At 43.9% G+C, this 25,330-nt stretch overlaps 6 protein-coding genes across 6 annotated transcripts; 1 reads left to right on the top strand and 5 right to left on the bottom strand.

The window, feature by feature from the left end:
- Positions 1-118: 118 nt before the first annotated feature.
- Bfra_009834 (putative hmg box protein) lies at positions 119-721 on the bottom strand (the record flags this gene model as incomplete). The annotated part of the gene is made up of 4 exons (XM_037340171.1): positions 119-187; positions 277-384; positions 447-480; positions 534-721. 4 exons carry the CDS (start codon positions 719-721, stop codon positions 119-121), a joined length of 399 nt encoding a protein of 132 aa, XP_037189394.1.
- Positions 722-2,899: 2,178 nt separating this feature from the next.
- On the bottom strand, positions 2,900-8,324 carry Bfra_009835 (putative kinesin family protein; the record flags this gene model as incomplete). Its single annotated transcript, XM_037340172.1, has 4 exons — positions 2,900-3,502; positions 3,561-7,675; positions 7,777-8,100; positions 8,165-8,324. 4 exons carry the CDS (start codon positions 8,322-8,324, stop codon positions 2,900-2,902), a joined length of 5,202 nt encoding a protein of 1,733 aa, XP_037189395.1.
- Positions 8,325-14,055: 5,731 nt separating this feature from the next.
- Positions 14,056-15,312, bottom strand: Bfra_009836 (putative origin recognition complex subunit 6 protein; the record flags this gene model as incomplete). The annotated part of the gene is made up of 2 exons (XM_037340173.1): positions 14,056-15,076; positions 15,134-15,312. 2 exons carry the CDS (start codon positions 15,310-15,312, stop codon positions 14,056-14,058), a joined length of 1,200 nt encoding a protein of 399 aa, XP_037189396.1.
- A 342-nt stretch (positions 15,313-15,654) lies between these two features.
- On the top strand, positions 15,655-16,426 carry Bfra_009837 (putative secretory pathway protein; the record flags this gene model as incomplete). Its single annotated transcript, XM_037340174.1, has 3 exons — positions 15,655-15,787; positions 15,863-16,181; positions 16,258-16,426. The coding sequence occupies 3 exons, from the start codon at positions 15,655-15,657 to the stop codon at positions 16,424-16,426; spliced, it is 621 nt and encodes a 206-aa protein (XP_037189397.1).
- Positions 16,427-18,000: 1,574 nt separating this feature from the next.
- Bfra_009838 (putative trna wybutosine-synthesizing protein) lies at positions 18,001-19,197 on the bottom strand (the record flags this gene model as incomplete). Its single annotated transcript, XM_037340175.1, has 1 exon — positions 18,001-19,197. The coding sequence occupies one exon, from the start codon at positions 19,195-19,197 to the stop codon at positions 18,001-18,003; it is 1,197 nt and encodes a 398-aa protein (XP_037189398.1).
- Positions 19,198-21,931: 2,734 nt separating this feature from the next.
- Bfra_009839 (putative denn domain-containing protein) lies at positions 21,932-24,840 on the bottom strand (the record flags this gene model as incomplete). Its single annotated transcript, XM_037340176.1, has 3 exons — positions 21,932-23,326; positions 23,377-24,396; positions 24,445-24,840. The coding sequence occupies 3 exons, from the start codon at positions 24,838-24,840 to the stop codon at positions 21,932-21,934; spliced, it is 2,811 nt and encodes a 936-aa protein (XP_037189399.1).
- Between the last annotated feature and the right edge of the window lie 490 nt (positions 24,841-25,330).

Below are 25,330 nucleotides of genomic sequence, written 5' to 3' on the forward strand. Positions count from 1 at the left end.
TCCTTCAATTTATTTATTCGCGCATGCTCCATTACAATCCGGGATGGTGAGGAATATCTAAATGACATCATATTAGCCAGATGTTCGGTTGGCAGATGGAAGTCAAAGAGAGTGATTACTAGCCTATGCCATTGGCATCAACGAAATACTGGGTTCCAGAAACCGTCAACTGTGTCATTATTTCTTGCTATTTGAGCCACGACGTATCAGAAAATGTTCAATCTTCGTGAAAGGAATTCATTCAATATCTAAGTATTCGTTGAACGTCGTTTTTACCTTTAACTCCACAGGTTCCTGCTTCTGTCCTCCACAACAAACATATGGGCCATTGAGTGGGGCACTTTGGGGCCATCCTCGCGAAGTCGCAATTTCCCGTTGAAGTTTCTATCAGAGTATCAATAATGTCTTCGATTCTAGCACTACCTTGCCTCTCTGTTACCACGAACTCTTATATGACCCAGCTTCATTCCAAGTATTTGCCTATGATCATCAGTACTTCCCTTTGCCGCGACCTCTACTCTCAATCTACTCACATATCCTTCTCGGTGATGTCCTTCACCACTTTCCAATTATCAAATCCTGCATCCACCAAGCGATTCAGATAACATAGCATCTGAAGTCTGTTAAGTATCAACTGAAGTTCTCTGTCTGGAGGATTCATGTCTGGGAGATCCATGTTTGGTAGATCAAAGTTCGAGAGATCCATATCAGGAAAATCCATCTTCTGGAGTCATCTGTTGCGAAGTTCTCCAGAAAACATTGAAGAGTAAAGGTCTGGACTGCAAGAAAGCCGGAGAATGGAGCTCCGTGCGCCTTACTTCCAATGCACTGAGCAGGATAATGCCAGCTTTAGCTGCGTGCTGAGATCAAGCAATCCAATCACCAATTACATGTTAGTGCTGTATACCGGGTTTGATACCACATTCGGCTTATCTTCCTATTTGACCTGCGCACCTCGAGTGCAACGCTTGACCATGATATACAACCCTTGTATCAAATACACAGACGCGCTAGTTCTTTGATACGCTCTAAAGCCATGACATGGTGCTATGACACCCAAATGAATGACAAAGACTACCAGTGAGAAAGCTTTTCTCGAGAAAACTCCTCAAATGTATACATAGAACAGCGCATCCAAGGACGTTCCCTCGATTAACTATGTGTAACTACCACCCCCGCCACCTATTACAAGATCTCATTCACACGCCCTCGAAGCAATCAGGATCCCCGTAGAAAGTATAGTTTTGAACTGAACCAACCATTCCTTCGGAGATACGTCCGGTATTCGCTTCGTCTAAGCACGAGCCACGCTATAAAAATGTGGCATGTTAATGCTGGTACGGGAGTTCTACCTGCGTCTTTTCACGAGATATCACTGGATTGCTACTCTGAAAGCCATGTCGCGACTGAATGGTTTACTATCGAGCATTTGGAATCGCACCTCTCCGCGGGTTTGGAAAAAGCCACGTCCGAGACCGATTGTGTAACGCGGATAGCACAAAAGGGGGGAAATTATCTGAGGTCGGTAGGGTGCACGAACAACTTTTTTTATACTATGCATTCGTTGTCCGATTACGAGGAATTGCCGTTGATGGATTGGTGTAATAAATAATAAATAAGATTGTATTGATACTTGATTTATAAGTATGTTGAGCCAGTAGAATAATGTGAATTTTTTCAATAAGGGTGAACTTCCACAATGAACTTAATCCTGGCCGAGATGTATTCTTAGGGTATCGCCCAAAGAATGGATACAGAACTGCGAAGAGGGTTTCCACTTGAATGAGAGAGTAAGAGCTCGAATACACTGTTTTACTAATTCCCAGCTCAAGAACTCAAAAACCCACGTTTCGACAAGGCGAGAAAAAAGACAAAATTCAAAGATGCACGCCTCAAACATATCAGCCAAAGCACTACGCGCACGAAAATCGCGTATAAGGTAAATCATCATTCTATTTGTTCTTGATCTGCACACTATCATCATGTTTTGTACTCCGGATATCGTCCTCATCTCCTCTGTAGCGTTGTCTAATCAACCGGATTTTCCCGCTTCCTTCTTTCCTTCCTGCTATGATGTTTCATGCTACCTCAAATCCAGCAAGGTAGTCGCTCTTGTGCATAAAAATCCAATCAGAATGTTGATCTCATTTTTGTCATTATTCTTCACTATCACCAGGAACTCTTCGTCTTCCCATTTTCCTCCTTAACTCCTTTCTCTCCCACTACCGATATGTATCTTCGCCAACCAGGAAACCCATCATGCAAGCACCATCCGCCACCCTTCAAGCTATCTCTGCCCCACCATATCACATGAAGAATCAAAACTAAAAATCTCTATCTGAGCATAATAAAAATGTGTTTCCTCCCAAACAGTAGAAAGAAGAATCAAAGAGCAAAATTGCAAAGATCATTCGCTAGTCTAAACAAGCAAATAAGCAAATTAGAGAAATGTAAACATCAATGCCGTTAATTGCCATTTTCGTTTCGCTCCATAAACACCCTCGCCAATTCAAGATATCAAAAAAAAAAAAAAAAAAAAAAAAAAAGGTCTTCCGCGGCGCAAAAAAAAAGTAAACAAGTTGGAAATTTTGTGGTATCTCGTAAAATCGCGGGACGTTAAAGTACAAAGAAATAAATCGGTGATTAGGGTGAAGCAAAAATTCGATTCTAAACCTTCGCTTTCATGCCACAGTCGCGATATTTGAATATGGCTTGTGAGGAGTGCTCGCAATTTTCGCGGGTTTGCGGTGGGATGTTGTGGCAAGTGAATTCGTTCAGAGAAAATACAGTGGCGTGAATTAGATGTAGGAAGGATGGGAATAAATCGTAAAGTGAAAGCCAGAAGTGTCGCAAGAAAACGCAGTTTGGAAATGTTGCTACAGAACTTCGGATTATTCTTTTAGAAACAATTCAAACTGCCCTTCTTCTTTTTCTTGCTGCTAAGAGCATTCATACGTTCCTCAAGATGAGCCCTTGCGAGCTCTGCCTCTTTCCTCTTGCGCTTCTCCTCTTCGACTTGCATTAGGCTCCATCGGTTTTCCTTCTCGGCATCGCCATTCTTGGCCTTCTCCTCGGCAGCTTTCAGTTCAACTTCCAGTTCATTGGCACGTCTTCGCCATGCATCACAGTCGGCTTTGACCTTGTTACTTTGTTTCTCGAGATCTGTGAGAGCCTCTTCGAGGGTGGATGTGAGTTGCTTTTCAGCGAACAGGTGCTTCTCGATAGTGCGGATACGAGCTTCTTGGTCCTCTTGAATTTGAGTTGCAGCTATGTCTTTACTGTTGCGAGCATTGAAGCTACCTTGTGTAGGTGTTGGTGGAACTGGCGATGTTGAAGGAGCGGGCCCTGTCTGTGCATTTCCCGAATTCCCAGGTAGTGGCGGTAAAGGAATTGCCGGGGGTGGTGATGGAAGTGAAGTCACGGATGCCGATTTGTGGAGTCGCGAAGTGATCGAGTTGGAACGCTTGTTGCTGGCGTCGGCTTGCAAAGCTTCGTATTTGGCCTATTGAATGAGTCAGACATACTTAATACACAAAATAAACTCGAGCTTCGCAACTTACCTGAAGAGTGGCGAGTTCCTCTTTGACCGCATCCAACTCAGTCTGAGCACGAAGAGCATTTGCATTGGCTTCGTCTAATTGAGCATTACGCTCTGTTTGGAGTGTAGACAAACGATTATTAGCAGCTTGATGCTCATCGAAATTTGAGGCAAGTTGGTCCTCAAGCTCTTCTACTAATCTTGAATTTTTCTTGTTCTTAGTTTCAAGGTCGTGCAGCTCCTTTCTCAAAGCCGCTAGTTGATCTGCGACTGTAGCATTTTCATCCCTCAGTCTCGAGCCGTCGGTGGTCTTGGTCAAAAGACTAGCCAGTTCCGCCTTGGTATCTTCTAGCTCCTTCATAACAGAATGATTTATGGTTGATAACTCTTTAGTGAATTTTTCGAGCTCGCCGACTTTGGCTTCTTGATCCGATAGCGCTTTTTGGCTTGCAATGAGATCTGTGATCCTATCTTGTAGTTTCTCTGTGCTAACATCTACTCCAAGTGCAAGCGCGACCTGGGTAGCGATCTTTGTCAGATCATCTCGCGCGTCAGAGAGCTCTCTTGTCAGTGCATCGGTGCTTTCTTGATGTTTAGCCTTTAACTCGTTCACCTGAGCCTCGTGGTCAGCCTGGCTATTTGAGCGAATTTCCTCAATCTCCTTTGCATGGTTTGCGTTTAAGAGGGATATTCCTTCGTGGTGAGCCTTGACAATGCTTTCATGCTCGGCGATCTGCTCTTCCAATCGATTCACGAGAATTTTGTGCCCTTCCATCTCGGCGGAGACAATATTCTTTGACTGGACGGCTGCCTCGAGCTGTTCACGAGTTGATGCATGGGCTTGCTCGAGCTCAGCGAATCGCGAGACATTTGCGACAACAGAAGCCTTGTGTTCCTCAACTTCTCTTTGCAAGTTTGAAACGTGTGTGGTATGATCTCCAACTTCGCGGATCCTATGCTCCCCGTTCCTTACCAAGCTTGTCAACTGTTGTTCCAATTCAGATATAGTAGCTTCGAGTGTATTTTGAGAACTTTGCATAGAAGACAATACAGCCTGATGCTTTCCTTCCCAATTGATAACTTCTGCTTTCAGTTCTGCTATTTTTCTTTCGTGATCATACTCTGCTCCATTACTCTCATAAGTATCTTTGTCGGCGGAGTCACCATTAACCATATGACTGAGATTGATGGAAGTCCGAAGAGATTCAATTTGCTGAAGCAATTCCTTTTCACGAGCACTGTGAGTCTCCTGAAGCATTCTTACTTGGTTCTCCGAGTTGACGATCTGATCCTGCATAGTTGAGACCAGCGACATATCCATAGGTGACGCCTTCATGCTTGATCGTTCTCTTGCAAGCCCACTTATAATAGTTGTCTTGGTTTCCAACTCCTTCTTGACTGTAGTGACGTCGGCCTCGAGCTCCTGAATGCGCTCTGAGCGGGTATGTAATTCGTGCATGGCGGTGTTCAAGTTTAACTCAAAGTTCGCCATAACATCAGGATTATGCTCAAAATTTTCCGCTGCAATATTTCTCAAAGAGGCGAATGATCTATGAGCCCGATCGATAATCATAACGTTTTGGCTGGATTTTCGGCGTATAACTGGTGTGCCCGAACGTGGTGATGTAGCTTCGGCATTCATTCTCGCCTTTGAAACCTCGGCCTTGAGCTCCTCCATACGATCAAGAGCCGCTATGTGTTCTTCTTCTAATTGGGCATATTTCTCGGCAAGCATCACTTGTGCCTCTTCGTGCTCTGCGCCCAACTTTCTCAGATTGTCAACTTCCGCCGTACTTGTCGTGTCACTGGCCTCATCTGAGGTAGCTACCGACTCCGAATTTTTGATCACGGCTTCAGCATCAGATTGTTCTACGGTAGTGGGTAGTTCCCCAGCTGAGGACAATTCCGATGAAAGTGATCGCGAGGATGAGTATTGTCCTCCGCCCTTTAGCTCGTTCACCCTCGCGTCTGCTAAAAAAGAAGCTGTTCTTGCCGTAGGAGTCGACAAAATAGAATCACGTGCACCGGTATTACGGGCTTCGTCAACAGCATCTTGAAGTTCGGCCAGTGTACGAAGAGCTTCTTCATATTTGTTCGAGAGAAGATCATATTCACCAACAGTAGCTTCATGCTCAACTCTTAGATCAACGAGTTCTTGACTAACACTTTCGAGCTTATCCTCGACAAACTTAGACTGAGCCGGGCTTTGTGGCGAATACTGGCTACCAATTTCTTCACTTAACCTTTTCAGGGGAGTTTCGAGCTCAATTGACTCTCCATGATCGGAGGGGCCATCAGTCTCGGGTCTGATGCCATTTGCGGGGCTTACTGAGAAATCCTCATCACTTTCGTTTTCGGTCTCTAGAATGACATTCTTTTGATTTCTCCTACTTGCAAGGCTTTGTCGACGGCTATTCATGCCAATAGAAGATCGCTTGCTATTCGGGGCTTTATGGTCGTCGCCATTTCTTCCTTCATGTTGAATGCTATCCAAATCATACAGCAAGCTATCCAATTTCCCAAGACTTCGTTGGCGTTCAATAACGTGCTCCAATCGATCGATCTCACGTTGCATCAGCTCCGAATCTTGATCGGCCTCGGCTAAGCGTTCCTCGAGAGTCGAGATGTAGTCTTCGGAAGTAGCTTCATTTTCGCGAATGCGAGCAATCTCTTTGCGGAGCTCCATGACAATTGCCGAATTCTTGTCTTCGCCTGAAGTATGACCTTCGAGCCTTGTTTCTAAGTCATGTAAATAGCTTTCTGTATTAGCTTCTCGATCGGCCAATTTTTGTAAGCGTGCTTGGAGTTGTTGATTAACTGTCTCGGCATAAGCACACTTTGCTTCTTTTTCCAAAAGTTGAGTTTCGGTATTGGATAAAGATGATCGAGTGTTAGAGAGAGAATGTTCAAGGCTTTGAATCGTTTTTTCGTATTCGAGAACCACTTGTTCAACCGCCTCGGCGAATGAGTTCGAGCGTTTTAGTCTCTCTGTGGCACTGTCACCTAACGTATTTTCATGAGCCTGATTATCAGCAACTTCCTCATCCCTGGCTCTGGCTAATTCCGCTATAAGCTTAGCATGTCGTTGGCTAAGGGCTGTGTAGTTTTCCTGCGTGTCAAGTAGCTGATTATGCAGTTCCACTTCTCGTTCGTTTTGTCGCTCGGGCCTCTCACTCGTGGGCTTGCTACGACGATCACCCCCGCTTTCACTGTGCTTAATCTGATCCCGAAGAAAAGCGACTTCGGCTTTCAGGCGGTCGATGACAGCTTGTTTATCGCTCTCATCTGAAACTTGCTGGATTCGAGGCTTGCTTTGAATTGCGCGGGCACGCTGAGCATATTGCACTGTATTCAGAGTTTCGCTAAGGTGAAATTCGGCCGGCGTAACACACGCAATCATGTAAGTGATCGCGTTACCTCCAAGTGAATCCTGGAGTAACCTAGTGAGTTTTGAGTCTCGGTACGACACGTGGGATCCGGCTTGTCGGGATGACAATTGCGATATAACTTTGCCCAAACTAGCCAAACCAGCATTGATGGAAATACCTTCTTTAGCTCTTTCTCCTTGTGCGCCAGTATTTTTTAATCTCTCACTGCCAGCTAAATCGACAAAATGGAATTTGCTGTCAATTGTGACCACTTCTCCCCCATTCATAGCTTCTAGTGGAACGGAAAATCTCTTTTCAGCACCTGGTGTTACTTTCGATTTGCGCTGGACCAGATTCAAACTGAACACAGCATGAGATCGTGAAGATTTGGCGTTGATCGCGGTTGCATCGGTTTGGCGAATCATAGACCCGAAGTTTAGTGCCGCCATGAGATCTTCCACAGTATTGATCTCGACTTGGTGTAATCCGGTAAGAAGAATATGACCCTTGGTGTTCTCTCGAATATTGACCACCTCTCGTTCATGAGCTGGTGTATGTTCGGGAACTAATAAATCTCGCAGCTGCTCGTTGTAAATTTCGACATACGTTGCCTTGAGACTCCAAGTTTTGTCCTCCGCAGACACAGCAGCAGGAATCGTGGAGTACCTCTTGGGAGCTCTCAGACCAGTCATGGAACTCCGATTGGATTGCTGCGGCTTCCCGCCGCCGAGTTTCTCAAATATTGCCATGGCCGCACGTGGAATAACACCTAGACAATTGCACATATATTAGCATCTTCCCCATTTGAGCATCATAACACGTTGTGCAGCAGTTCAATATCGGATCGAGTGCGACGGATTTCGAACTCACCCATAACCTCGGATTTTCCTTGCTCGCCTGGACCGGATGTACCCATTGTGAAGGACTTTCCAGCACCAGATTGTCCATATGCCAGCATAGAGACATTGTATCCTTGAATGAAGGCATTTGTACTCTCTACCAGGTATTCCCAAATTCCTTCCTGGTCCACATCTTCACTAAATACTCTGTCAAACACGAATATCTTCTTTCCCTGGGGAGATTCGATCGCTAGGTTTGTGGGTGAGGTAACCTGTACCATAGGTCGTTGAAATCTCTGTGGGATGAGGTCGAAGCCAGGATCGGTTGGTCGGAGGGGTGGTCTCACTCGCACAGCTGCAAAAGTAACTCATATTAGCATTGTGAGCGGCACATAGAAAACCAATCAGGACTTCCTTACCAACTTTGACTGCAGTTTTGCCATCCTCGTCCGAGGCCCGACTTCCTCCAGTTTTACTGCTCATGCTCATCCGACTATTCGATCTTGGTGCTCCTTTCATCATTGCGCTTGCGGGCCTAGGCAGACTCACTTGGGGCGATTCTGGAGGGGAGCTGGCCATGGCTCTACTGGAGCGTTCGTTGCGACAAAATGTTCTGGAGACCGCAGTGTAATATTATGTCGTTGTGATTGTAAATAGATTGGATGTTTCGATAAGTAATCAGAAAGTGTTGGAAATAGTTAACCCCCAACGCAAATTCATTGATTGGAGATTGGCAGAATGAGAGTGAATAATATTGTAGTTGAAGAATCGAGTGCTGCAGGTTTTGACTTCCTTTCTCTCTCGTCTCCTGTTATTATCCAGGGTGTATAATGCTTCCTTTTTTTTCGTCTGACCAACAGGACCAACCAGAGAGGTAAGCGAAATGTTGGAGATGAACAACGCGTTATAGTTGTTGTCGATTTATTAACAACCAAAATGTTGATTATGTCGATATCTTTTCCTTCCACGCGTCTTGAATTACCTTTAGGATAGGCGGTATTAATGCAGGTTGAGAAGTATGAACAATAATATGTGTTACAAAGGGATGATCAGGTATACAAAAACGATTGGAGGTGATGTGAGGTCCGAGAGAGAGAGAGAGACGAGAAAGACAGTGGTAAAGTTAGTAAAGGGCAGTTTGCGCCGGATGCTGAAAAAGAATGGATCGCGATTGTACGGAGCATGTAATATGTATGGGTGGGTGGATGTATGTATGTATGTAGGTAGGTATGTACGAAGTATGTACAGAGTATGCACTGTGCAGGAAGGGAAGGATGTGAAGAATTACGAATGAGGGAAGATTCACGCAAACCAATCCTAAAGCTTCAACTCGGCGGAGACTATGAGGAAAAGGACTGAAATGGGGAATTTGCCGGTGCGGTTCGTGGGTCTGAGGAAAGTGGCCATGGCGAATCTGTAGGTACGCAGTAGGTAGCATGTAATTATGGATATATGTGTGCCTAGGCAGTATGTACTGATGTACTGTACAGTATACAGTGCAGTGTATAGTGTACATTGTAGATTTGGAATAAGGGTATAGTGGATATTTATTACCAATTCCCTATTATCTACGAGCATGATAGGAAGACTGGCCATTTAGTATGAGTGAATAAATTCACAAAGTCAAAAATTCATAAATTCAGGGGTTTTCAACTCCAACAAACATCGACTATCGACCTAGGTAGTAGGTACTATTACTAACTTCTAGGTAGGAAGGTTCCTATTCTGTACGAAATACTAGGTAGATAATAGGCGATATACCAACGAGACAGGGTCTGGCAGACAGAAGTATAAAAATTTCATCAGCTTGTTATGGAGCACTTAAGGTACTCAGGGTATTACTCAGGGTATCTCTCGAAACTCTAGAATCCACTACCAATGCCCACCACGAACTATGTCTACAAAGAAAGTACTGTGTCTACTGTACCTACTGTATCTACTGCACCTACTACATCCACTACATCCACTACATCCACTACATCCACTATATCCATTCTAACTTTCTCACTAAACATGCTAACCCCAGAACCTTCACAACCTTTGCCTGTGGTTTTTTCCAAATCTTCCAGCATATCACATTGGGAATCTGACAGGGGCGATGTGGTCGATCTCCCATCCTTGTCTGGCGCTTTCATTTGGTGGTCCCTGGTGTTCCTGGCGTTCCTGCTTCATCCAGGTACGATATATCTAATTGCTGTGCTGCAGAGAATGAACTATTTGGTCGTAAACTTTAATGTCTATTCACTCAAGTAGGAATCTCATCTCCAATGTAGCTCACCTGATAAATTAAATAATAAAACAATTAAAAGTGTTGATCCGAAAAGACGTACTCAATCTCAATCCCCTCTCTCCCTCACCTCCTTTTCTCGTTTGTCGTATGCGAAGCACACATTAGTACAGATGCATAGGTAGCTGGAGGTTTGCAGAGTACATCGTATGATGCCAGACAACATGGAAGCTGCCTTCCTTGTGTTCCCCACGAAGAGAGGCCAATACCAAAAGCATTCGGCGATTGATAAAAAGAATCGAGCCCCCTAGATCCTAGATAGCACACGAGGCAGCAAGGGACAAGATGTACAAAGCGTGTATTATGTATCTAGGGTACCAGTTTTCAAAAGGGGGTTGGGGTTAAATTTATTTATGGCGGTGGCACAATTGGGACTTGGACTCCCTTTTGATCTTTTTTTCATCCCAAGTATATCTATTGTGTGAGGATCAACCTTGTCGAGATCTTGGAAGCTAGATTTTTACCCTTCTTTTGACACAGTGACAGATTGGTGAGATGGAAAAGATCAGACGATATCTCGAGAAGGTCCATTGATGGCGAATAAAGGGGTGAAGGATGAGGACAGCGACAATGAAGGATCATTGAGTCGTGAAGGAAGCGGCACGCCGTTTGATGCAGGTGTGAAATGTGCAATGGATTTCTACATGATTAACTGCCTAGTACCTATCATTGTGATTATTGGCCAATAGCGTAAGCAGACAATGTGTTCCGACTCCCCAGATGTTTACAGAGTAGGCAATAGATGTGAAGTTCCTACCAGTCTACCAACCGGTCTACCAACCAGGTCTCGCAGGGGTCGTCAAATGCGAAGCTAAGATGCAAAGATAACGGCTTGAGAACGGCTATATGTAATGGGAATTGAACTTAATGAAGTCTCGGTCGCTTGGGTAAATGAAAATCATTATGATTGTCTAGTCTCATAGAAAAAACTCTACCACAACTTGAAACTTAAATTCACAATGCTTTCGTTGTCTCCACTCCTTGGGATTTTTAACGCCTTGCGGAGATTGCACTGTCTCTATCGCCTTGAGATCTCAGCTTGAGATTAAAGTAATGTTTCGAAACATATCTTCAAGACTGCAGAGGCGTCATCCATACAAAGTACAAGTCTTATCCTCAGAAGCCCCAAAGTATGCAAAATGTGACTTCGTGAGATCCGCCTCTTACTTCCCCTCCAAGATTTGTGGGTAACCTCAACATTCATCTAGATAACATGTTCATCGGTTGTACTCGAGTACCTGTCGCCTTGATCGTCAGCTGGATCACTACTGCATGCATCGGAATATTTTATCATGCATGCCTTACGACGTACATATTATACATATAAGCACGCTTTGATATAGTCGTTGACACGCCAGAACAATCACGTTGACCCCTGTCTAGGCAGATCTTGTGTAGTATTATATTGACAAACTGAATATGGTTGACATAGTGATGCTATCATGCTGGCTGGAAACAGCCTTAACTGAGGCTCATTATGAGTGCCAATGTCATTCTAAGATTACACACTTGACCATTCTTACATTATCAAGATTAGACGCAATGAAAAGGCCTCATTCGCCAACGGGATTCGCGGCACGAAACTCAACGAGAATCTTTGTCTGGTCAACCGGAGAATATTTCTAAGCTCAAGTCGGATGGTTTCACTTGCGGTGCATAAGTAATCTTCAATCTCAACTATCTGAGATTAGTTTGTACAGTGGCTCGAGGGGTGGCGATCTCTTCATATAGGTAGCATAATCTCTCAATCACTTGACAGTCTGGTACGAGAATACCACCTTTCTCTCGCATCTCATCATCACTATTCCGTCTCTCGCGAATCCACTGAGCCATCTGCATGGTTCGTGCAGTACCATCGGCACGGGCCAAACATTCAATTGTCCAAGCGCACATCAAGTGAACCCAAGAAATCCTCTTCATGCGAGGCTGAACTGCGTGGAGCTGTGCTATGTAGGTATGCACAGTAGTCGGCACAACTTCTTAACTCTCGAGGTGACAATCCACTGTGAGTATTACCAATCATCATCACAAATCACAAATCACGATAGCCCGAAGCTTGGCTTACCAATATTCAGCTATATTGCTTTTCCCTCCCTCAACGGGCTCCCTAAATCTTATCATACATCGCGAAACCGTTGCGTGGTTTATCAAACCGGTATGCTGAATTCTCCGTGCAAATATTCCGGCGAACAGATGGGATCGTCGGCCGAATCATCAGCTTATCATACCTCTACCAATGATACTCAACGTCCTGACTACTAATACGCTTTGGCCAACACGCTCCTCTGATCCGGAGGCCGGCCGTCTTGAAGACGGCCAAATAAAGGTTCACGGCGATGCAAGATAGATTCCGAAAGCTACCACGGCCTGGAAACCCTTACATTTGACGTCAAATACACATTTTCCTATAACCGGCAGTTTATGTACGGACTATTCGGAGAATGTTTACGCCCTTCAGAGCATTCGAGGATCAAGTGGCTCCTCACGTTCCTGAAGGTGATCTGCTAAAATGGACGTCTCGTCGACCTCTATTTCGGATAATCTGGCGATATGAATAATCTTTTGTAAAGCTTACAAAATATTGAGATACACAAGTATTTACGCGTATATTCCATGTACCTACCACGGTACAATTGGCCATGTGACATTTTGAGTCGAGATCTATGCACAAGTATTCTACTTCACCTCTCAGAGAGGCTGAATATCCAAAGAGATATTAGAATCACTACACGTGAATAGTGCTGAAATATGTCAGAGCTATTGCCTATCCATCCCAACAGTTCTGCATACACAGCATCAATAGCGACAGAAAGTGTGAAAGTTTTTCAACTTGCATCAAATCCTTTCAAAATATCAGTCTCTTACCATGATAAAAAAGTTTTCTTCTTAGCACACGGTACAGACAGAACATACCTTGTAAAGTAAACCAGTATCAACTTCAGAAGTGTAATCATTCTTCTCTTTGTTTCCCTTCGCACTGTCCCATACTTTAGATTTCATCCAAACACCAACTATATCTCTTAGAACTTCAAATCAAAGCACAGCATCTTTCTCGCTTGAAAAAGGTCTTTCATATCAAATTTTTATTCTCGACATATGTTAAGGGCTACGGCTGTATACCCAACAGCGAGAGAGCATAACAAAGTAAGAACGAATAACTTCAAGGAATCCAAATCATGGATAGTTCTCTTTCGACATTTCCATGACTGACTTTCTCTACGTTTTATTCTCCCTCTTTCCATATCTCAATATCTAGCGGTAGAGGGAACTTCATGGATAAAGCTTTCGTTGAAATTATAGGTAAGTATAGCCTCTATTTTACCAATAGATTATAGATGAAATCTTCAATGTGAAATCAATCTGATTTCTATCTCTACCCCAACTAGCTCTTATAAGATACCTACCTCATATCAACTCTATACAAACAAACAAACACACAAATTCCACCCACTCCGTTCTCATACTCTCCTCAAATTACTCTTCTATTTACATACTAGGTGGACGAGTAACATACACATATATCTACACCTAATACAAAACCAATGCAAATCAACCCCACAAAACTCTCCTTCCTACATCTCAGCTCGTCAAAATGAGAAATACGGAAATTGGTCATGGTAGGTATACTGACTGGTAGGTAGGGCGCGGTCGAGTGGGGAATATGATATACATGTGAGAGTATTTTGTGGGAATTGGCGAGGGAGGTTTATTGGATCATTGGGTTCTATGGGATAGTAATGGATGAGAAGGGAGCGAGGTGTGTGGCTTGTGGGTGTGTGATGGAGAGGAGGAGGGGAAGTTCAGGTGGATTGTCAAATGGGTGAGATAGTTTGTTTTATTGGCTTCCAATCAGCATGTACGAAATCGTATTCTTGTGTCATCGAGAATGAATAGAAATTCATAAGAATCTGGAAACAAAACCTCGACGTGTAGAACAAATCTTGAATTGGATAATGACCAAGTCCCAGTAATCATTGTTATCAACTCCATAAGGGTATCAATCCCAACACACTAACACATTCATTATGCTTCAATATCCATCACATGTCCTTTCTTTCCCTCTTTCTGTAGCCGTGCAATCTTAGCCAGGATATTCCTTTTCCACGCCTTGTATTCAGCTCTCTTCTTCTCTGTCAAGTAGTCTACTTTCGCTTGTCGCATTGTTCCCAGTCCATATCTCATTTCGTCTTCGCGAACTCGCACTCTTTGGATTTCATCTAGAGCATCCTCTCGTTCTTGGTCATCTTCCGTATCATCTGAACCGTCTGGTCGAACCATATTTTGATACCAATCCATTTCCAAACACCCTTTATTGCAAATCTCCGCCATCCAGCCATTAACATCTTTCGCATTACTCCTCTCCTCCTCCTCATCCTCATCCTCCTCTGGTAAATCCCAGCCCTCCCATCCTCCACTCCCAACCTTCCTCTCAACCTCTTCATCTCCTCTTGCCAATCTCAACACCTGCAAAGTCTCCAATCTCTTTTCCTTAAACTCCTCATCACTCAACACCTCCTCTCCCGTCCTCAACTTCCCCCAAACAATACTCCAAACCGCCATCATCATCGCCGGCCACCTCCCCATTATCTCCTCGCCCTTCCTCATCTTCTCTTCCTCCCAAAATATCAGACTCTCCACCCCAGCCAAAACATGCGGCGTAGCTTCCTTCATCCCCAATTTCGCACAGAGTTCTCTACCTATCACACCCACCCACCTTGGTATCTTCGTCTCATCTCTCTTCTCATACCGCAATCCTTTCTTCGGAGTGCGAAAACTCGCGAGACTTTTTGATTTGGATGGCGTACCTCGTTGCGGGAGCGTAGTTTTTATAGGCGTATCATTATGGCCTGGTGTGCGTTTCTTAGATGATTGTCTACTCGGCGTCGCATTTCCACTTTCAATTCCACTTCCCTCAACTCTGGCGCGTTTCTTCGGTGTTGTGCTAGCTAGTGTATCCTCAATATATGCGTATAGTTTCTTGTAAACTCTGGGAGGAAGTGGAGGTCGAGGTTCGATTTTGGGGAGATTCAAGGTTGTTTTTAAACTAGAATTTGGTCAGTAGATGGACAAAGAAATATAGTCAATTGTTTGGGAAACAAACCGTTCGCAAGCAAGATTGGCACAGGCATACGTCCTCCCAATTTCCTGCTCTTGACTTAATGAACATCTCAGGCGTGATTGGGAAATGAGAGAACTGGTTAGAGCGAGGAGCTCGGGGGGGAGGGTGCCAGAATGTCGGGGAATGAGATTCGAGAGGACTTGTGAGGTGGCTTGATTCATTTTTTGAGTGCGACAATTCTTGTGGTGTGTTCAATTGTTGTTGTGAAGGAGAAATTTGGGCATAGTTGAAAAGTTATGGCATTGATAAAGATCTCGATATATATCTAAGCTCAACCGTTATGTGTAAATATACGGCAGCTCAAAAAATAAAGGTCCAGCCTCGAGTACACACCCTGTCGAATCCTTGTACTGACGTCGGGCCCGGAGCTTACCCCTGAATTCTACATCCAAGCGTCTCGTCTCGACGATGTGATTCCCGTCTCCAATAATCCGATACTGACTTCATACTTTTTGCGACAAAATAACACCTTTCATCATAATTACCTTTAACGACCTACGATAATGACTTTGGGACTTGGAAGGATAGGTGGGCTTTTGGCTTGTGTCGGATTGGTCGTTGCACATGGAGGTGTAGCACATCAGAAACCTTTGACCGTGGATCCAGACGCGGATTGGGGTACTAGACATATGGCTGGTGAGATTCCTTCCAATTCATTCATTTTTGACTTCGACGCCGATGTTGTGTATCAATTGACTAATGTGCAAATAGAGGAACATCATATAGAAAACTTTGATGCCGGTGCCTTCTTCACACTGCATGATTTCGATAACAACGGTGTATGGGACCAAGCGGAAATCCTCAAATTCTACGGCATGGAAGATGAAACCGCAAAAGATGTGCCGCAGGATAAGAAGGATAATATACTGAAGGAGATATTAAAATTGATGGATAATAATAATAACGGACAAGTGGAAAGGGAAGAATGGGATAGATATTCGGGGACTGGAGGATTGTTACCGGATTTTGGATTGGGACCTGGTCATCATTGGGACATTGAGATGGAGTATGAGATTCATCATTGGCAGAAGTACGTATCACTTCCCTAGGAGAAAATAAAGGGAGGGAATGTTATCATGAAAGAATCTCGGGCTAATTTGAAGCAGATACCACGACGAGAATACGAAGGAAGAGGATCTAATACACCCGGAGGATATTGAACATTTTAAGAAGCATGATGAATTGGAAGATGAAGCCGATAGAGTTGCAGCTTTGGATAAGATGTCCATTGTTGAACAAAATATTCCTGATAAGTTCAGAAAGGATAAACAATGATTGGTTATGTTTGAAAGTATAGACATAATGTTAAGACGTTAAGATGAATAGATTTTACACCTACTAGATAAGTATCAGTACATACAGAGATACCTTTCCCAACATCCTAGCTTTCACATGCATACACTCTCCCAAGCCATCTAAACAATCGGAAGCGTCATGTGCGCGCATTTATCATTTATTCATATCTTGCCAGTGGCAGATTATCTCCTCCATCGTTTATGTACTCATTTCGATTTCAAAGGAGGCTGGAGCTTTCCAAATACTCTTCTCTGATCTTGAGCCAAAATAAGGTTTATCCAACCAGCCACCCTCTTTTCTCATACAAAGCAAAAAGAAATTCAACCATCAAAAATGGCAAAAAACCGTCTAGAGGGAAACCTCTCTGAAATGAAGTTAATTTCCGGCTGCGCTCTTCGATATGAGGGCATCACTGTCGCTTCGCTGCTCAGACTCTCCACCCACCCGAAGGTGGTTATAACGCAGCGGCCGACCAACTGCGCCAAGGCGACCCGAATGGAGTGCTAATGACCAAAAGTGAAGACGTTGTTTGAATATATATATATGAGGATTTAAGCGAATTTGGTGGTAGTGTTGGAGAGGCGATGGGTAAGTTTGCGTTGACGAAATGACTTATTGCGTATGTTTTTATTCCCCCTCTTGTAATTGGTAAGGAGTGATTTAACATTTATCATACATTTATGGGCTTTAGGTATAGAAATCAAATGCTGATATTGAGCTTATAGTAAGTTTTTCGACGTCTCGATTTGCGAGATGAGGAGCTTTTGCGAAAGTTCGCTTGTCTACGGAAAGGGTATACGCGTGACGTGTGTATATGGTACAGTAACTCCTCCACCCTCTCGTGGTTTGAGTATTCACTCTTTCATCTCATCGATACGGAAGGCCAGGTCATTTCTCCATAGTCGACTATGTGCTCCAAACATTTCCTGAAATAATCTTGGTGTGAAAGATGAGTTCGTCGCCGTCTATGCGATATTGTCGGACAAGAAATCGGTGTCGACTTCTATGGTGCTGCCGGTGTGATTTAAATACATTTGGAGGAGTTGAACATGTTATCTGTTCAATTATGGAAGCATTACGGTGGAAACACTGATATATCACCACTCTTCTAGGTATATATCCATGATAAGCTTTAGCCAAAGATTAGTCTGGCCGTATGAATAATATAGTGACCATAAAAAGCAAAAAACTCGCAAATGATTTGGATGGGTCCATTAAGAGGATTTTTAGTGTCCACGATAATTCTGGAGTTTGGGCTCAATTTCGCTTGTGATGGTCTGGGTGAAATAGGTTGGTTCATGATTGTGGTTATCTCGAGGTTGGCTATGACTTTAATGGAAGGAAGGAAGGAAGGAAGGAAATGGAGAATTTGATGTATCTAGGGGTTTGAAGTATTCTTTGGTGGATCATACGATGAGATGCGCTAAGGACATTCTTTTCTACTGCATATTTCTAGTATGGCTCCCGCAGTTGAGCTCAGTCAATAACCAACCACATCATTCTGTTTCTGAATTGGAAGATTTGCATCAGTTGGATATCATGATGTCTATGGTTTATCTACCGACGTAAACGTCAAAAACACAATGCCAAACATCGGGAGCAAAAGTCTTAACAAATTCGACATGCTCAACCGTCACATTCCTTCCATCAGCTCGTTCCTTAAGCCAGGCTTGGAACATTGTCTCAATCTCCCCTTTCCTTCTTTCCACATCTGCAATCCCGACATTTTCATGTAAATGTAACCATCCATCCTCTCCCAGAATTTCCACAGTCGATTTCCATGTAGGTTCGCTTGTAGGCAAGAAGCCACAATTTACATGTTTCACTGACCCGAGGCCTTTTATAGTTTCCAACCTCCTCTCAGCCTCCACATTGCTCTCCAAGAATACCACAATCTTCTCATCTTCAACTTCTTCAACCACTTCCCCCTTCTTCACAACCCTTATTCCCCACCCATTAGCTATCGCTCCTCTCCTCAATCCCTCAACACTCCATCCATTCAATTCCCACCCGGCTACCCTTTTCACCCCCATCTTCACATAGCTAAACACGAAATATCCAATCCCCGCATACAAATCCACCGCCGTCCAATTCCTCCTCTCTTCCTTCCCTATCTCCCTCTTCCCATTCCCGCTCTCCATCGAAACAGCATCATGAAACCCCAACAGCCGAGCCTTCTCCTTCACATTCCCCCTACTAAACATAGTCCATCTAGGCGCCCACACCTGTTCAATCCCATTCTGCTTCGTACTCACCCAAAACGCTTTTTCGAAATCTTCTTCCGTAGGTTCGTCACCTTTAAAATCGGGGCCAAAATCTCCATGCAACATGAGTAATCCACTAGGACTTCTCAAGATATTTTCTTCTCCGTTTTCTCCTTCCTTCTCTTTCTCATGAAGAGGTATGCCAGCATTAATAGCAAGATGCGTGAGTTTCTTGCCTTCTTTCTTTGACACGCTCTGCAGAATTTGTGTAAAGAATGCTTCTTTTTGGGAAGGGGAAATAAGAGAGAGGAGAGAGATCCAATGTGGCGATGAGAATGATCCAGAGGGGAGGAGAAGCATGGGTGAGTATATCACCCAGCGCTTGGGGGAGGTGGATACAAGCAAGTCGAGGGAAGCCGAGATTTCTGAAAATAACGTGGAAGGAAGTGTTTGGAAAAATGATCGAATGGTGGATTCGATGGGATTTTGAGGTTTAGGTTTTGGCGGACGTTTGCTCTTGGGCGGGGATATAATATGTGATTCCATACTGAATAGTTTGGGAAGTGTGAGACTTTGTGGAGTTATGTTTATACTTGAGAATGGTGATCAAAGAAAGAGATAATCTATTTACCTCACGTTTTGCTTCAATTCAATTCCTAGTGATCTCGAAGATGTGGGTTTATCGACCTTTGACTAATGTCACATGATATTACTAGCCTTTGATGTGTGCAATTTACTAAAGACACATCTTACGAGGTCTAACACCACATCTCGTTATGTAAGCCATGTTTTGGGGACCTCATGTCAATCAAACTCAACAGTTCCACGGAGCATAGTACAAGGCTACGATCTAGCTGCTTTACAGAAAGATCAAATTCTTATGTACCATGTTTTGGAGATAATAAGGTGCATCAAAGGAGTGCAACACCCTGGCACCGTGTGATCAAAGTTGTACAAGATATATAAGCTCGGTCAACAGTCCGTAGATACTGCAAATCCCAGTGAAGCTACTTATCTCAAATAGCTAAAAGTTTCGGGAGGTAGAAGAGTTCTTTGTATCTGTTCTTTCTTCCTGGCGTGATATATAACTCTCGTTGAACTTTCGGTGAGCTCCCGGTAGCCCCTTTTCTTTTCTACCGGCTATAATGTATACACGGCTTCCGACAAGCTTCTTGGAAAAATGCCATGAGCATTAATTATCCTCCTTTCAGATCATTTTCTTTCCTGCTTCGAGCGCTAGTTGATTTGGGTTGATATACTGTTGATATTAAAATTTCGACATGAATCTTTGACAATGATTCATGATATACTCCAGAATTTTTCAGATACATGCTAGAGATCTGAAGATCAAAAAGCTTCACCGCACATCTCACATCCTTAAGCCTCTGAGATAGTGATTAGTTAGCACTCAAAACAGACGTTGAGAAAATATAAGTTCCAGGTTATAGTTTCATTCTTGAAATGTCTGGTGACATATTGATTCTATTTTCATGAGTAGGGACATTCGCTTCCCGATGAGTGTTGAGGATTCTTTTGGAAACAGGTACTTTGCATTGCAAAGTTTGCAATAACTCGCATTCAAAGTAGATGAGTTTGGTCATGAAAATGGTCTATGATGAAAAGAGATGGCAGGAGGGCAGTAGATGAGGTAACGTGTCGTCATGTTGAAGTGGTCGTTTTCTATCATGACCTTGTGCTATCTTTACTATTTAAGTGACAATTCATTTCGTCCGTTATTATTGTCTGCGCGACGAATGCTCTCCTCGAGCAACTAAAGTAGAGAGGACGAGATATTATCATGTTATATTGATTCCTATTAACATCTTATCGAACCTGAATGTTACGCGAATACAGCAATGAATTCCCCCTTTCACGCCCAAGTAAGAGCTCAGACCGCCATAAAGAAAAGCTCGCTTTCAAAAGACACTATCGCTTCATAAAGGGCTTTCTCCGAGGAGGACATGATGAGTCAAGTCTACATTTAACATCGTGAGATAAGGAACATAAAACAGGCCTACGAAAAGAACATTCTCATCCAGATGAGCTACCACGACGAGCCAAGTGCGATTTCACACTCGTTGCGCCTTTGCGTTACAAACATATGCATACACGCTAGAAAATCAATGAAAAGTTCGATACTTCGAGGAATCCAGATCGTCTGTATCCAAGAGGTAGCAAAAACATCAAAACTTGTATAATTAACCCGAATCCCGGTATCTCTATTGTGAAGCCTAAAGTAATATTGAGAACTTACTACCTAGGTGCATAGGCTCTTTTTAACCATAGAATCATACCCACACACCATGTGAACACTTGAAATATATCCCTATTCAATCTCACCTCACCTCATCCTATCCCTGTTTCTAACTACCCGCTACAGCCCTCTTAATCTAATCTCTATCCCCATCTTCATTCTACCATTTCCAATATAAACACACACCTCCACACAAGCTAATCCAGTCCACTCTACATAGACCCCTCCCACCCCAATTAGCAATCCCAAGCCCTCAAAAGATATACCACATCATTGTGCCGCATGCCGTACTTGTACTGCCTACGTACAGGTAGCAGAAATATTCACCTCCTCCAACTTTCTTCAACTCCCATCAATCAGAATCAACCTTCAAGTGCTACACATACCATCCCATCACACCCATCACATCAAACAGTTCAACAACCACCACACAATTGGCAACCAGATTCTAATGTCTAAAAGATTTTCATTCAATTCTTTTTCTTCTACTCTTCCTATTCACTCTCCTCTCCTAAATGCCATTGCTTAATCTGTGTTACATACAACTAACTGTTCACATCGGGTATTATTCTCAAGTCGCTCGCTCCATCTAACAAAAAAAAAAGAGTAGTATCACAATACATATCATTCCCATTCGCATGGTTATCCATCCACGCAACCATCTATCCACCACTCCCAATTCCCCTTCTTACCCAACCCAAGAGTTGATACCTCTCTATCAACCCTGTCCTTCATCCACAAATCCAGTGAAGAAACCCCTTTCGAGAGAATCTTGTAAGAAAACTTAATAAAAAAAACTAAAAAAGTGATATAAAAGTGTGATGGAGAGTGCTTAGCTAGCTAAACCCAGCAAAAAATCGACAGACATTGCCTCACCATCCAACGCCTCCTCCGAAAACACGCTTGAGAGAAATGAAAAGGTGAGATTGAAAAATAAAAGGTAGAGGCGTTGTTCTAGAAAGTTTAATGCTTTCAAAAAGATTCGTCCATTCCGAGTTTCTTCAAAAGCATTAAAGGCTGTAGTGGCTAATGACCACCAAGAGCGCTTATCCTAGCTCCTGCAGGTCGGCCGAGTAATCCTCCTGGCTTTCCACTCATGCTGTGTCGTAGACTTCCAGTGTCGCTTCTGCCACCAAGCTCCTCATCGCTGTCTTCGATGATTCTGGTTGGTAAGTCATCTCGGACATGGTATTGCTGGCTGTGTCTTTCGGGTGTAGTCACAGAGGAGCTAGCGATAGACATGGCGGTGCTGGATCTGTGACTGAGATCTGGAGTTGGAGGAATGCTGGAACCGCGACCGCTTGGATGAAGCATGCTGTCTTCCCCTGATTGTTCACCATCGCTGGTCATTGTTGAGAGATTGCTTTCACGATGTCTTCGTTGCTCCCTCATGGCAAGTTCCTCAGCTTCGGCATCCGCATCATGAGCCATCATGAGACCCTCAACAGCAGCTGCACATTGATCGCTAATATTTCGGATGATGTGAGCGATGGCATCAGTCTTATCTCGAAGGTGACGATCGGCAACATCGGCAATGCTGATTGCACTGTAGCGTTTACTATTTCGTACGCTACCAACCAGTCTGGCCTCCATCTCAGGAGTCATATCATCGCCAGATCGGCTGATTCGGTGGGAACGTGAGGGTGTACGAGACGAAGCACGGGATGATCCACGCTCGGAAGGTCCTCTGGATGCGGGCCTCTTTCCTTCGGCCTTGCCCTCCTCGGCGATCTCGCTCATCATTTCTCCCTCTTCTTGGTCGAATTCGGCATCGAGATACTCAGTGATATCTGGACTCTTCTGGATAGTGCGGACCAAGTGCTCCAAGTGGTGAGATTGACCACCAATAAGACTGCGGAGATGCAACACAACTCGCTGTGCCTCATCTCGTTGTCGTAGAAGAGTAGAGTTGGTGCGTTGAAGGTCTGAAAGTTCTTTCTTGTTGCGCTTACGTTCACGCTCGAGTTCTTCAGCAATCTCTTGTTGGAGGACAAGTGCTTCAAGAGCATCATCACGCTGCTTCTCTGTACCAGTAAGGCGGGTGTTAAGACGAGCTGCATCGTCTTTCTGTTGGTCGATAAGGCCAGTAAGACGTCTGTTCTCCCGTTTGTGGGTTTCGATCTTGACCTTGAGATCTTGAGTCTCTTTAGTAAGTTGCTCAGCAAAGGCTTGGAACTTGAGGAATTGCTGTTTCCAGCTTTCGAGTTCTTCAACCAAGAAGTTGTTTCTCTTCGTGACTTTGCCGAGCTCCGTATCCATGCGACCCTTGAGGTTGATGAAATCTTGCCATGCCTCAAGGGCATCTCTGGAGTATTGATTTCTTTCGCGTACGATCTCATTTAGATGTCTCATAGAAACCTTAGTCATTAGGGGTTTCTTTTGAGCTCCTCCGAATACAGCCTTGATTCCGGTGTTTCGTCCCTGAAAAGAGTTAGTGCATTCTAGGAAAAGCGAGTTCAATTTTTACTCACCATCTTCTCACAAACGTGATCCATCACGGCCATAGTAGCATCTTGATTCCACCATTCTGGATCTTGAATAGACTCAACTTCGCCGCGCATGACAATGATCTGACCGGCCGGAATTAATTTACCACCGCCATAAGCTGAGCGCAGGTGCTGTGGTACACCAGAAGGTGTTACATCACCGTTGAGAGCTTGAGTAATGCGATTGACCATCTTTGTGCGTTGACCAGCAGTCAAAGCAGTAGGTGGGCTGGAGGTTAGAACGAAGTTGCGATCCAAATCGACAACCAGAGCATCTGTGGGTGCGGTGAATAAGGATCGACATTCTGCTGTGATTCCAAGAATATATGGCCCAGGCTCCTGAACAAGTTCTTGCGCGTGTCTTGCATGAACAACTGGTACATAAAGGCCACTCCATTCGTAAACCCGAACAAAGTATCGAATAGTCTCCGAAGCCACTGTGAGCATGGCAGGGTAATGGGAGACGAAGATAATACGACGAGTGGGTGATAAAGCTGCTTCAATTACTCCTACAATATTAGGAATAGATAAGCAAGAGAACAAGGGCCACATGGCGAAGTTCTGGAAGCCCGTTGGAGAAGATGGGAATTGGTAACAAAGCGCGTAGTCCTTCATGTCAATTCGTACGAGATCATTGAGTCTGGGAGCTGGAAAGCTCAATATTCTCGAAACCTCTTCCGCATGGAAAAGATTGGTAGCTTTGTTCCAATGAATCCACATTCCTCGGAGGTAGTCACCTAGCAAATTATACAATGGGTATCTGGAAAGGAAAGACAAGCAGTATGGAATCCAGTAAGTTTCGTCTGCCGAGTCGTAGAAGTCTGATTCTGTCCTCCTTCTCAAATCGCGAATTGTCTCTGCACGCTTCTCATCTGCTCGGGACCAAACTCGTAATGCGATACCATACAAAGTATGCGAAGAATCTTGCTGAAGAACGAAGGAATGGTGAACGCAATGAGGTTGACTGCGTCCTGTACAGATTTCGACATCGTGGGGAAAGCATGCCTACTGCCAATTAGTAAAATCTTACCAAGGACTCATTTTGATCCTTACCCTCATTGCAGAGTGAAGAGCTCTGGCGATTTCATTATCTTGCTCCAGTCGAGGACTGCTACCGAGAATCTCAGGAAGCCAAAACTGACCCACGGCGCCTTTCATATGTTGAATCTTTCCTTGCGCTGGAGCCGGCGCCTTCACCCATTGTGCTGGTTCTCGACCAACACCGCATACCATGTAGGCATGAGTGAGGGTTTTTGGCGTGCGAGCTTGAGGTTTTGCATTGAGTGAAGAAGGAATGGGTTGTGTAATTCTCGAGTGGAGAGAGGAAGTTCGGCTAGGAATTATGAGGTTGTGATCCTGGTTATTTTCCCGAGTACTAGGGCGCTCATCACCACGATCTCTGGTTCTGGGTCGGAGGAAATTGGATGAACTTGTAAGAGATGGAGCCATGGTTGGAGATGTCAAGAGAAGTCAAGACTCCTCTGATTGTAAAATCCAAGTAGGATGCTCCTATGAAGAATAGAAGACAATTTGAAAGAATACTGAAGGTATGTCGAGAACCCGAGAGATGCCGACAAGAATAATATGATCGTAGAAGCGTTGAAGAATCAAAGGAGTGTATATTGAGTATATTGAGCGAACTGATTATATCATTCGATCATGGAAATTCACTTTTCTTTGGAAACGAAGTCTCGAGCCTTGATGTTTTGCAGTGGCCTCCTTTTTGGTACAATATGTGTTTCTTGTTCCCTTCGTAGTCCAGGTTGGTAGAATTGACGATGGAACCTTTAGTATCTTGATCCTACCTTTCTGCTGCTTTCTGCAAATTGCAGATTGTGGTGCAGTCACGAAACTTGAAGATTGAAAGAATGAAAGATAGGAAAACGAGTGAATGTAGGGAAAGGAAAGGAAGAAATCCAGATGATGAATAGATATGGTA

Source organism: Botrytis fragariae (genome assembly GCF_013461495.1).
Source record: "Botrytis fragariae strain BVB16 chromosome Unknown tig00000163, whole genome shotgun sequence".
NCBI classification, from domain to species: Eukaryota; Fungi; Ascomycota; class Leotiomycetes; order Helotiales; family Sclerotiniaceae; genus Botrytis; species Botrytis fragariae.